The 14,689-nt window shown below is 38.4% G+C and overlaps 1 protein-coding gene across 2 annotated transcripts in view; it reads right to left on the bottom strand.

The window, feature by feature from the left end:
* LOC149266919 (calcineurin B-like protein 1) overlaps nt 1-14,689 on the bottom strand; it is a 214,746-nt gene that overhangs the window by 37,862 nt on the left and 162,195 nt on the right. For both annotated transcript variants that reach the window (XM_089431210.1, XM_089431215.1), the window contains 2 exons: nt 4,712-4,792; nt 4,513-4,625 (listed from right to left, as the gene is read on the bottom strand). In XM_089431210.1, the coding sequence (XP_089287336.1) occupies nt 4,513-4,625; nt 4,712-4,792 (194 nt within the window). The remainder of the gene's footprint in view (nt 1-4,512; nt 4,626-4,711; nt 4,793-14,689) is intronic.

The raw sequence follows: 14,689 nt of genomic DNA, 5'->3' as shown, positions 1-14,689 counted from the left end.
GTATTGGTATCCATATTACTATTAGTCTATTTAATTAATATTTCATGCTTTCATTATTAAACAATGAATATGAACTTGAATTTTATATATATATATATATATATATATATATACATACCTCGACGTTCCCCTGCACCCCTTAATTTCCCTAAAATTTGAGGGTACTCCCACACGTCCCCCCTATGCGTCTCCTCACACCCGCGTCTCCCTGCACCGGAGTCTTAGTGGGAACATTGGAATTTATGCCCACACATGTGCAAATTGTTTAGGTCGGCCTCATCATCACTTAGGCTCAAGAAGCCCAATGGATGTGTCTCTTCACCCACAACGAATTGTATAAATACAAGAGACCTCACACCTCATTTGGCACATTCATCACTCACACATTCTTCTCTCTCTCTTCATCAGATTGGTTTGTACAACTATTGGGCAACTTCTCTCTCTCTCTCTCTCACACGTGTGGCTAGGAGGACAGATTTTATGGGCAAAATTATAGGCCGAATTTCAGACTTCAGGGACAGGTTTGACCAGCGTTGACCGAGGTGTTTTTTACTATGTTTGACTTCAGTTTTTGGGTCAAAAGTTCGATTTTCTCTAGCCGCATTGTTGGGCACAAAAACCAAGAATTTCTGGGCTGATTGACCTGTGTTAACTATAGTATTGATTGTTGTTTGATCGAAGAAAATTACAACAGTTTTCTCTCTCCTTTGACCGAGTTTGACAGAGTTGTTTTAGGTTGAATTTGACCTCTTGATTAGGCCAAGTTTGACCATGGAAGACCGAGCTTTGAGGAAGATTTGTTGTTGTTTTGACCAATGTTGACTTTTTGCTTAGGGATAAAGTTTGACTGCAGTTGACTACAAAAATTTACAAGGTTGTTTTGAGTTTGTATTGGGCAAGTCAATTTGACTTTTGTACTCTCTCTCTCTACTGAACATTCAATTTAATAATAAGAAGAATTGATCAAAGGGTTTTCCCCAGATTGAGGTTTTTCCCTGACATCCGCCAAATCTGCGGTCCTCTTGTCTTGGCTTGTCTTCTGCAATTTGTTTTATGTTCTATCTGCTTTTACTATCAATGTGATTATTGTGATTGTTATTGGAAATTGGAAATTTTTATTGGGCTGCTAAGGAACATTGAAGTAAATTGTGCTAAGCATAGAACATACCATTTTTATCTAAAATTAACAGATATATACCCTAGTTCCCTCTTAACTAGGGACTTGTTACCAACAGCAGCTTTTTGCTCTTTAGTGGAGATCATGGTACTATCAATTGCTTATAGAGCTCCTCCTTTTTGCATCATCATGTCATGAACTTGTAGATATCTTCCAAAACTTCTTTGTAGGGCATCGGCCATCTTCTCCATCACTTTCCTTCAATGAAACATAGTGTTGAACCAATAGTCATGTCACCCTTCTCTTCATCGGAAAGTAATTTTCTAGTCCACATATGGCTATCCTTCATATAGCTACCTCTTCCAAGTCATGTTTCTTTCAAGATCTTCCATCCAATCTCATGATTACTAGTTGTAGGTGACTTTCTACAACCCCTTTTCAGTGGCCATGTTTCAACCCAACCAGATGCTTTCTCAAAGATCAAAATGAACATTAAATCAAAGATACCTCTTTATAATGGCCTTTCGTCATGACATTAGCTTCTTGCAACACCAACATCCTTTCACATATTGTATGAATCCATCTCCAAGACATACATTACCAAGGTTCTCCTATTCCAATATATCAGGGTCTTCATACCTTTTACATGGAGATGTCATAGATGTTGATTACTTATCTTATCTTACGTGACTATAGATACATCTTTCACAAACTCTTCTTTCACTTTCTTCGCATATTCCTTTCTTAGGATTTTCTATACATAGTTCCTTCATCATAGGAACCATAGTTACCAACCATCTCATACTCTTCATGAGGTCATATTATGTCATCATGTAGAACAGCTCAAGGCACATTGTATTCAAGCCATCATGTATCTTTTCATACGAAAGAGTTCCTTTTTCTTTCATGATGCTCATTACATAGAGCATTCTAACCATTTCATCTGTAATAATATGATGACATGACAAATATATACATACCTCTTCCTTTATGTGGTCATCTAGACTTCCTTTGGCAACTTCCTTTCCTTGTTTGAAGATGAAAGATGCTTCAACCAACTTGACATGCTGCACATCTTTGTCATCATACTATCATCCTACTAAACTGTGGATCCCACACAAGGTGGAATGCAAACTATCTATAAGATGCTTCTTCTAGGTAGATGTGAGCCTTTTAACAAAGATTCCAATGGAGGATCTTGATGATCCTCATTTTGTAAATGATTCTTTCCTAATGATGAGGTGTGACAAATTGTTATCTTCCTATTTTGCTAGATGACTTTCTCCAACCATATAAATTGCTAACTTCTGTTGTTCTTCTATGCTTCCAATGAAGATGCCATGAGCTACTTCCTTTCTATCATGTTCTATGACTGATTCAACCATATAGACTTCTACTTCGGCTATCCTTTCATGCCTTTATGATTATGTCATCTCCATCTTTGCTATAATGCATCCTATCATACTTGTGACGCTTTCCATCATGACTACTATCTTCTATAAACTGAAAAGAACTAAGTATACGATGTTATCTCAATCACAGTAAAGGTCTTTCACTTCCTCCTCCTTTGTCTTCTTCTTTTCAGGTTCTTTTATTTCTTCGGTGACATGGGCTTCATTTTTTTGCTTTCTCTTCTTGTTGTCTTTCTTGAGTTTAGGACAATTCCTTTTGAAATGCCCATATTCATTAAATTCATAACATTGAATCTTAAACATGTCGATTTTCTTTTGGAATCTTTTTCGGTACTCAAACTTTCCGAATGTTCCTTTCCAACTTGCCATTGCAGCATATGCTTGTGTTTGTCCATTTGATCCAACATCGTTTTTCGCCCTTAATCTAGTTTCTTCAATCTTCCATAATGACTACAGATCATTGAATGGAGCGGTTTCCTTCTTCCCATAGATGCTTGATACAAAGTTCCCCCATTCATTTGGTAATGCATTGAGTACTAGGGTGGTCATCTTTGGATCAGACATTGTTTCTCCAAGTTCTTGTAGTCGGTCTTTAATTTGAGATACTTTCACGAGATATGAAGTTACCCCTTCGTCCCTTGAGACTTTTATCTTGTATAGCTCGGTTCTTAAAGATGTGATTTCTAGTGTAATGCTTACAGAAAACAACTCCACCAATGTCATAGATCTCTTTAGATGTCTTCAACTTTTATACATAAAAATGAGATAATTTGCAATTGACTCTATGACGATTCTTTGAGCCCTTATTTCTCCTTTCATATACATTGTTAGTGCATGAGATAGCTCTTGAGAGTGATTGATCCCGTGACATATTCACTAACTTTATTTTCTACGAGGATCAAATCTATTCTCTTCTTCCATGCAAGGTAATTAGATGTCCCAACAAGTTTGTTGTTCTCCTTGCAGAAAGAAGTCATTGTAAATTGAGACATAAGATATAGAATACTTACTTGTCAAGTGAAGATCCTCCTTTGATGATGATATCTTCAACTTGATGCCTTCTTGATGATGTTGACTTCCACTACTCCTTTGTTGTTGACAATTAAAGATGCCTCCTTGATGATGATTACCTCCCTAATGACCTTCTTTCTTCAAAAGACAATGCTTCTTCTTTAAGATGGGGAGAGATGATCTTCTTTAAGGATGTTAGAGATGTGATCCTTTAAGAGAGGGAGATTACTTTGATTCTTTGATGATGACGAAGTTCATCTTCTTGCTTCCTTTGGATAAAATGAGAATGCTTCAAGTGTGTAGAGTCTTTTGAGTGGAGGTGGGGTCCTTGAGGTCTTCTTTCTTCTTCATTAGTTCCTTCCTTCAAGATGATATGTAGACTAGTCTTCCTTGGTGCTCTTTAGCTCTCCTTGATCATTTGCTTTCCTTGATGCTCTCCTTATGCTTGGATCTTATGCATCCTTCTTCAATGGAGTGATCTTCAAGCTTCCTCTTTTTCGTGTCACCTTAGCTCTGATACCATGTTGAGAAATCTACGGCAGCTAGATTAAGGTGATTTCTCTTACTTTGATAACTAATTGTGATGTTCTTTTATTTAATTTGATGTACTTGTAACTAACTTATCCTTTCACTTGATTATTATTGTGTTCTTATCATCAAACAGCTACCAAACTATGAATATCAATGAGACAAGAGGGCACAAAATATAGGTTGCTAGCCAGTGCCAAAACCTCTCCTCTATAGTGGAATTACTGAACATTCTATGTCATCGTTAATTCGAAAAAGGGGGCAGCAATGGAATTACTAAACATTCTATGTCATCACTCCATTTTCTGCATCAAATACTAAAACTTCTCCATCTACCATTGAAACTGCAATTTTACCATTCATTTTCTTCTATTCATGGAAAGCATACAAAAAGAGAGGCTTGCTACTGTGCATCTATATGTGAAAGGGAGTAAAGACACCTACTTCAAATAAGGAAGAGTCATTATCTTCATTAATGAAGGATTATGGGATACAAATTGTTGCCATTCATCTCGATCAATTCGCCCATCTCGGTCTCCATCAGCTTCTTGGAATGTCTACATCGAGTCATGAAGATATTGTCAACTATGCACAATCAAATTTGAAACCTCTTTTGTCAATTGAAAGGGCCTTTTTAAAGTACCTTGTCAAGAATCGTCTCAATGACCTCATCAGCTAATTTCATTTCTGACTCACATAAAAGTGCTATTAACATTTGTTTCACCTGAAAGCCACAATGGCATTGTAAGATAGACTAGAATTACCATAATTTAAAATTAAAAAGAACACAGGCCTACAATTTCCCTTAAAGAGCAAAACATAATTAGACCTATGTAAGTTAAAATTCAAATTTATAACGGTTTCTTTCACTTACGTGACTGAAATTATGACCATATTACTAGTAATAAACCTAATACATTGCACAATAAGAGGGGAATAGGTAATTTAATTATATTCAAGAAATGCTATCTACATTAGTCAACTAATACCTTCATTCGTGTCATGTAGATCTGTGACCTATGATCTACTTATTTGTTCCATGAAAAAATATATGCAGATTTTCAAAATAAATAATAAGTAAAGATAAAACCTTCATAAAATGTGACTCAGAGTTCAAAAGATTGCTGATCGCATCTTATAGCTAGAATATAATTACATCTCAAAAATCAGTTTTACACAAGTAATAAATAGAGTTCTACAATTTTTCAAAATAAAATGGCAATCATGAGAGAATAAAAATGAGCACAAAGAGACTAGAATCATGTAAATGTTAGCTAAGTCTCATATTGTCTTAAATTAGTTTTCAATTTAACCATGGTTACACAGGAACATCCTAAAAAGTGTTGGGGACACACCCCCAATACCTGCCACACTTCTAACACAACAAAACTGGCTACGAAACATTTCACAATGTCCATAAAAACACAAATGCAGAAATACGATTAGCATGATATGTGGGGCATTTCACACGAGCAAGAGAAGATTGAGTGTCATGCCCAGCATGAAGTAACAATTGTGGGTGCTGATATCTGCTCTCAAGAAGAATTCATGTTCTATATGTGAAATTGCCAAACAGAATATCCAAGTTGCCTTTGACGGTAAAGAATGTGAGATTCAAGATAGCAGTGGAGAAGAATGGACTGTACATGTTAGATGCAGTGTGTAATGTATATGTAACTACCATACATACATTACATAATTATTACAAATAATAATAATAATTATATAAAAGGTCATGAGTCATGTCTCTATAAAGAATGTGGCCATTCCACATGTATAAAACATCACATGCCATTATAACAAGAACCACTAATCAAATTATCAATTATATTTTTCTTTTCCTTTATGAATTTTACAATGCTGATTCATTTACTTTGGAATTTTGAGTAAATTGGAGTGCACGAAATAGTTGGTTCATAACAATGGTATCAGACTTTGCTTAAGCAAGGCCAATGGCCATGACAAGCACATATCTCAAATTACTGCTAGTTTGTGGCCCTTTTCTTCCATCTTATCCTATGCCCACATTCTTTTTCTAATCATATTGAAGAACAAACAACCAAAAAGCATAGAAAATCAAAGGAAAACAAGGAGATTATTCCATTTCCAAACATCAAAAACAATTGACAATTATTGTTTACAGAAAATCTGGCACTACTGAATAAAGAATCTAACAAAACCAACCAAATATCTAAGCAATTTTGAAGCGGATAAACTCAGCATTAGACAGAAAATTTATATATTTTATTAATAACTTGAATGATGATTACACTGTGGGAGGCCCTGGCTTAAATAAAGCCAGGGTGCCTCTTGGTGAACCTTTAATTACTTACTAACTACAAATTATTTAATTTTATATAACATTGCCTTCCCCTTGAAAAGATGCTTTGTCCTAAAAGCATATGTAATGACAGGTGTCGTTGGCGAAATTCTTCTGTCTCCCAAGAAGCTTCTTCTTCTGGTAAATCCTTCCACTTGATCAAGTATTCTTTGATTACTCATGATCGCAGCTTCTTTTCCCTGATGGAGATGATACCTTCTGGCTCCAGAATAACCTTTCCTTCTTCATCTAAGGTCGGAAGTGTTGTCTACGCTGATTGATGTTCACCAAGTGCCTTTTTAAGGCAGGATACATAGAAAACGTTGTGAACACAACTTTTATTGGGAAGGCTTAAACTATATGCTACTTGGCTGATCTTTTTGTTGATTTGGTAGGGTCCATAAAACCTTAGTGCCAATTTCTTTTTTCCCCTCTGTTTTAAGGACAACTGCTTGTAAGGTTGGAGTTTAACAAATACCCAATCTCCAACTTCAAATTCTCTCTCGGTTCTATTTCGGTCAACTTGTCGCTTCATACGATTCCTTACATTATTTAGATTTTCTTTTAGAGTTTGGATGACTTTTTGGGTTTCTTCTAACTGATTTTTAACAGCAGGAAGTTTCGTGACTCGTCTCGATGATAGCAAAGTCCTTCCATTTCAGAGGTTCAGAACTGTACAGAGAGCTTGAAATGGAGTCATTTTCGCTAACATGTGGTAAGTGGAATTGTACCACCATTCACAGAGATGTAACCACTGAACCCACTTATTTTGTTTGTTTGGGCATAACAACATAAGTAGGCTTCTAAACATTTATAGACAACCTTTGTTTGGCCATCCGTTTGAGGATGGTAATCCGAACTCATGTTGAGGTAGGTTCCTATATGTTTGAAGAATTCCTTCCAAAAACTACCCTTAAATTTGGCATCTCTGTCGCTCACAATGGCCTTGGGAAATCCATGTAATTTGTAAACATTTTTGCAAAATATCTCAACAATTTGTTTTGTTGAGTTTGATTTCCTCATTGTGATAAAGTGAGCATACTTGGTGAGTTTGTCGACTACTACAAGAATTTTATCCTTACCATCAGACACAGGTAAACCTTCAATAATGTCCATTGATATTTTCTCCCATTTTTGATTTAGGATGTTTAAGGGATGAAGTAGTCTGGGTGTCATAATATTTTCATTTTTATTCCTCCAGCATATATCACATTCTGCTACATATTTTTGAATATCATAACTCATTCCCTTCCAAAAGAATGATTGGCGTGCGTTATAGTAGGTTTTAAAGAATCCTACATGTCTGGCTGAGACTCTCAGCGCAGAGCGGTCTTCATGTGGGACGCAGTTTTGCCCAGGCAAAACTGCGTCAAAAATCGATACGAAAAATACCACAAATAAGGATGGAAAATCAAGATGTCTCTGAATTATCTTCCAAATTGGAAGAAGAATTCGCATGCTTATCAAGTTTAGTGCCAGCAGATGTTTGGTATATTGATAGTGGGGTTTCAGCTCATATGACTGGAGTACGAGAATACTTCTCGAGCTATCAAGAAGAGCAAATGGACTTCCACATCACTATGGGAAACAGAACAAAGTGTACTCCAGTAGGGAGAGGTACCATAGCATTTCAAACGAAAGAAAGAACCAGCATCCGAGCTACTAATGTTCTACGTGTCCGGGTTAGGAATGAATTTGATTTCATTGCCCCAGTTACAGGACAAGGGATACGATGTATACTTCATTGGAAGGAAAGTATACGTCAAACATCCAAGCTGGAAGAAGATGACACAAATTGGATCTCGAAGCAACAAACTGTATAGATTGCAGCTCGAGCCTCCAATGGCACTGAAAGGCAACAATCATAATGGTGAAAAGGAACTGAATGAACTGTGGCACAGGCGAATGGGACACTTACACCATGGAGCATTGAAGATGCTCAGAGAGACTGTTACAAGAGTTTAGTCCTCAGTACTAAGCATGATGATGTATGCAGAGGATGCATACTAGGGAAGTACGCTAAGGCAGCGTTTTCCAGAAGTAACAACAGAGCGAAAGGCGTATTGGGATTGATACACTCAAATATTTGTGGCCCAATGTCCACAAGAGCTCTTAGTGGTGGCGAATACTTCATCACCTTTATTGATGATCACTCTAGAAAAACCTAGATCTATTTCTTAAAGACCAAGGATGAGGTCTTTGATTGGTTCAGAGAGTTTAAGGCTCTTGTAGAAAACATGACAGGGAAAAAGATAAAGGTATTGCATTCAGATAATGGTGGAGAATATACAGACAAAGACTTCACAGATTTCTGCGCAAAGGAGGGCATCAAAAGAGAATGGACAGCTCCATATAATCCAAAGCATAATGGAGTAGCAGAGCGAAAGAATAGAACTATTGTTGGGGCAGCAAAGGCTATGTTGTAAGACCAAGACTTGCCTAGATTCTTATGGGCAGAGACATGCAACACAATGGTGTATATTCGGAATAGAACTCCTCATAGAGCGTTGGGGAAGAAAACACATGAAGGGGTTTTCTCAGGGAGAAAGCCAAAAGTGAGTCATCTCCAGAGATTCGAAAGTGTGGCATATTGTCACATTCCAAACGAGAAGCGTGGTAAACTGGATTAGACTGTATAAAAGGGGTACCTCGTAGGATATAGCGAGACCTCAAAGGCATATAGAATCTACATCCTAGCAGCAGGAAGATTGTAGTAAGACAAGATGCAAAGTTCATGGAGGATAGAGCTTTCAAGAAATCTCGAGAGATGCTAGCAGGAAGATTGTAGTAAGACGGGATGCAAAGTTCATGGAGGATAGAGCTTTCAGGAAATCTCGAGAGATGCCAGCAAAAGATCAATCAACAGATGTTCCATTAGTCCAACAGCAACGAGGGCAGCAAGGAGGACAAGCAAGAGGACAGATACCAGGATCGGGCATAGTGACCAATACCAGTATTTCTTCAGGAGTAGGAGATCCTGCCAGTTCTCAGTAGATGGAACAACATGAGGAAGAATTGATTGAGCTTCCCACCACCAGTAGCAGAACTAGTAGGGAAGTTCGGCAGACACTGAGGGACGCAGAGGAGTTTGATGGAGCTCTCAAAACCGACAAAAGGCAGCATAGACAGCCTGACAGATACCAAGCCTTGGTAGCACGAGTTGAAGAACCTTCCAGTTTTTCAGGAAGTCGTACAGCACCAAGTATGGGTGGATGCCATGGTAGAAGAATACAGTTCTATCATGACGAATGATGTCTGGGAAGTGGTACAAGACCAGTGGATAGATTTGTTGTAGGATCAAGGTGGATCTATAAGATCAAGTACGTTGCAGATGGCATTGTAAAGAAGTATAAGGCTAGGTTCGTAGCAAAGGGATACGCACAAAAGGAAGGAATAGACTATGAGGAGACCTTCACCCCTGTAGCTAGATATACCTCTATCAGATCTGCTATATCCCTAGCAGTTCAAATGGGATGGGAGATTCACCAGATGGATGTCAAGACAGCATTCTTGAACAAGGTGATTGAAGAGGAGGTGTATATTGAACAACCCGAAGGCTTCGAGACTCATGAGAAGAGAACTCATGTATGCAAGTTAAAGAAAGCCCTATAAAGGCTCAAGCAGGTACCCAAAGATTGGTATGGTCGGATTGATAGTTACTTGCAGTAGTTGGGATTCATCACGAGTGATGTTGATCCCAATCACTAGTATCTAATGGTGGAGAATGAGCCACTTATTCTGGTATTATATGTAGATGACTTATTTCTAACAAGGTCATCTAGGCTCATAAAGGACTACAAGAAGAATCTTGAAGCAAAATTCGACATGAAGGATATGGGGTTAATGCATTATTTACTAGGGTTGGAAGTTTGGCAGAAGAATGGGGAGATCTTCCTTGGGCAAGGAAGATATGCTTCAGAAATTCTGAAGAGATTCAGAATGCAGGATTGCCAACCCATGGCGACGCCTATGATCACCAACTGGAAGAAAATAGATGCATCGGGAGACAAGGAAGTGGACTCCACCTTGTAGAGACATCTCATTGGGTCGCTCATGTATCTGGTCAACACAAGGCCAGACATTTGTTTCGTTGTCAACACCCTTAGTCAGTTCATGGTGGAACCGAAAAGGGTACAATGGGCAGCAGTTAGGCACATTCTTAGATATGTGTGTGGAACAGTCAAATATGGGTTGAAATACACTCGAGGAGATGACATCAGATTGAGCGGATTCACAGATGCAGATTGGGTAAGTAGTTCAGTAGACTGGAAAAGTACCTTCGACTATTGCTTCAACGTTGGATCAGGGATGATCTCTTGGTGCAGCAAGAAGCAGAAGTCAGTAGCTCCAAGCTTAGCAGAAGCAAAATATATGGTGGCCAACACAACTACGTGTGAAGCCATATGGCTTAGAAAACTACTCGTGCGTCTGTTTAGAAAGAGGATGGAAGCGACCAGTGTTTACTGCGATAATCAAAGTTGTATCAAACTCTCTGAGTATCCAGTATTTCATGATCGGTTGAAACACATTGATATCAGATGACACTTTATCAGAGACTCTGTTCTGTGTGGGGCAACAACTGCAGTATGTCCCCACAGGAAATCATGTAGCAGAGGTACTCACAAAATCTCCAGGAAGAGCTAAGTTCATCCAGTTCAGGGAGCAGATGGGTATGGTAGAGAACCCATTTCAGTAGTACAAACAAAGGGTTTCTCAGTTGCAGTAGCAGTAGATGAGAGGGAGTTGTAGTTCGCAGTAGTATGCAGGGTCAGCAGCAGTACAGATGCAACATTTGCACAATAGTTGGTGGGCAGTGATGTCAGACATCAACAGAGAGATGTTACAGAGTCATGGTGATGCTTCAACAGGTTGCATTACTAGAGCTCATTCATCGCTAAGAGGGAGTGTTGATTTATGGTAGCATCGAATGTGCTCTAAGCCTCAAAATTTGCAGGGAGGCTAGGACACATGTATTCCAAAATACCTAGAAATCGTTTTGGGAAATTCCACCCGGAGACAGTTTTATTAAAATAATTAATTATTTTTAATGGGTGCCTAAGTCTAAACCTAGGAAATTAAAATAATTAAAGGATATTAATGAAACTGGGTGTGAATCTTCTAGAAGAAGACAGAGATAGAGTCAATATGATCTAAGCCATTGATTAGAATCTAATCTGGGCCGTTGATTACTCAATTGGAAGATTATAAGAACTTCGATGGGCACTTGGAAAACAAACCAGGCAGATACTCAGTTGCCCAAGCAGATCGATTTTCTCACTGGTTTATGTTCAACAAGAGAAAATCGAATAAGAGGGAGCGTTGCAGGATGGAGAGAGAGGGCATCAGCGATAGTCGGGAGTGCAGGAAGCAGAGAGAAGAAGAAGAGCAGAGGAGGGACAGCACAGAGACAGTGAAGCTGAGATTGCTCAGTCACTGCGCAAAAGGGCAGTGAGGACAGTAGGTCCTCTCCAAAGTCAGAATTTCATTATGAAGCATGAGAAAATTGTTTGCAAAATTTCTCGCAGAAATTCCTCCTCTATTATGTTGGTTGTATTTTGTACATGAGATTTTGCTAAAGATCAATAAATAAACCCTCATCTACTGCACCGGTTTTCCCACATTGGGTTTTTCTGGGGACAATTGTCCAAAAATAACCATCATTGTGATTGTACTTGTGCTAGTATTTTTCCTTGCATTTACTTTCCGCAGTATTTTATTTGTGAGGATTGTAGTAGAATTCATTTCGATATTTGTTGTAGAAACACTATGAGTAACTTATTTCTAAATTAATAAGTAGACGAAATAATATTCGCCACTGCAATTATATTTCTATTCAGAAATTTTCACAATGGGCACAGGTAGTAGAGTACAACCTCTAATGGAAAAACTAACATCTCGTAGTGCTGGTATTTTCAGAGCGGTAATTGTGAACTTTGAAGGAAATTTTTCATGTCTAGTGGATGATGAGAAAAAGTGGCAAGGGTCCGGAAAACCAAAAAATCGTAAAAATCGAGAAAATATCGGTAAAAATTGGCAAACATCGGCAAAATCAAGATACCATCAAAATATCGGTAAACATCAGCTAGGCCAAAAAATCATCATTTCGAGATAAAAACGGGATGTTATCGAGATGTTCGCAACATAGATCTTTGTTGCGTGTGTATATATGTGTGTGTGTGTGTGTGTGTGTGTGTGTGTATATGCGCACGCGCATGTGTGTGTGTGTGATATATATATGCTAGAATATAATTCCAATTAAAAAAACACAAGAATAAATTGGAGTTCTAACCGCTTTAACTTGAGGAAACAACAAAGTGATACCACATAACAAATAAAATGCATGAAAAAATCTCATGGAACAAAATACAAATTTGCTGCTGAAGATCAAAACAGAAGCAGGGTGTTGCACATTGGACATCCAAAATGGTGCATCAAGGAAAATATGAATCAGAATTTATCATAGATTTAGTATTAGAATAATCCTATTTAGTATTTAATGCTCATTGTATTTAGCTGTTGCTATTTGTATTCTTTTAGTGGTTTCTTAGATGAAACTGAGTGTTTCTATATTCTACATAGAAACCTGATGTTTCTATTATTGTAAATATCTCTGTATTATGATTGAGCTGTTTGCTCATTCTGAATTAATTCATTCAACATTCTTTTATGGTATCAGAGCTAGGTTAAGAGATTTCCTGAACAGTTATTCTCTTTGCATCTTAATCTCTTGAGTCCTTTCTAAGGTCGAGCCCTCTGTAAGCCAGGTAGTCTTCACTGAGTCTTAGCCTCGGCTTTGCTCGTTGTGATAAAAGCTTACAGTCGTCCATCTCGATACAGAAATGGATTCTTCCCCTGCATGATCATTTTTTTTCCAAGGAATTAACTTTGTGGCGGTGACTGTTTCGTGGGAGCGGGTTTTTTCTTGGCTGGCCAGTTTGCTTGGAATCGTGAATTGAATCCGGCTATTTTCTTCTTCGCCTGGCGGCTACTCGAACTCAGCACGTATCTACGATGGAATTCTTCGGCAAACGTGACCCAGGTGTTTTTCTATCATTCAAAACTCATTTGTTTTTTTGAAAATCGGAGTCGTGGTCTGAAAATACGCTCTGCGGGCAACAGTCTATTGTTTTTGTTTGAAACCCGTGGATACACCCTGGCAAATACATCGTGGAAATATATATCAAACCCGTGGATACGCGTGTTGGTTGGTTATATTTCAAACCCGTGGAACGTAACTGAGACGTAGCGGTTGGTTTTTGTTTTGAAACCCTGTCAAAGCTTTGAACCCGTAGCTGAGACCCGTAACAGAGACATAAAACTTTGAACCCGTCGCTGATACCCGTATTTGGAACCGTGAACCCGTAGCTGAGACCTATATTTGGAACTCGTGGATACGTATGTAGCTGAGGCGTAAAAGCTTTGACGTGAACGTAGCAGAAACGTAAAGCTGAGACGCGAAGCTTTGACGGCTCACGTGGGTCCCTTTTCAAATCTGCGTTTTTTTGCCTTATCATCATCGGTTCTGTTTGCCGGCAGTGTGTTACCAATCAGCGGAAACGTGAAGCTGAGACAGCTCACGTGGGTCCATTTTTTCAATCTTTGTATTTGTTGTATCATCATCGGTTCTGGTTGCCGGCAGTGTGTTACCAATCAGCGGAATTTTTTTCTCTTGTGATCCTGACAGCCTCCATTACAAACTCAGACCTGAAATTATCTGTTGCCGGTCGGATTATGGTGCAGCTCCAAGGACCTGAAGCATACCTGTGACATCTGTTTATTGCATAAGTATACACTTGTGGTAGACTTGCATTCTCCTGTGGGAAACTGTATTCTCAGAACTGTATTTTGTGCTAGCAGTATTACTATTGTTTTAGACTGGAGAGATATTTTTGCTAGGTAAATATTTTTTTTCTAGCAGGACAAAGTCTGTTTTTTAATTTACACTAGGATAAACAGGCAGCTACATTTTTCTTGTGTGTCAGACTTCTGTATTTTCTTTGGGAAAATGGCCACACTTACCAATCTGATGTTAGAAGGAAATCAACGCTTTAATGGCAGCAACTATAACATTTGGAAACAAAGAATGTTGACCATTTTTAGTACAGGCGTCTTGATCAACTCATTTTGGGCAAAGAGCTTCGTCCCGGTACAGCCGGGACCGATCAAGATAAATTTGATGATCGAAATCGAGAGGCTGTTATGCTTCTCAAGCTCTCTGTCACTGATGATCAGCTACCACAGATCCCTTCTGGCAAGACAGCTGCTGAAATCTGGCAACGGTTGAAAGAACTGCATGAGACA

This window comes from Pinus tabuliformis, chromosome 6 (genome assembly GCF_031772625.1).
Source record: "Pinus tabuliformis cultivar Carrire ecotype Pingquan chromosome 6, CPIR1, whole genome shotgun sequence".
Classification (NCBI taxonomy): Eukaryota; Viridiplantae; Streptophyta; class Pinopsida; order Pinales; family Pinaceae; genus Pinus; species Pinus tabuliformis.
Note: the sequence above shows the minus strand (reverse complement) of the source record. Positions and strands in the feature narration are given on the sequence as shown.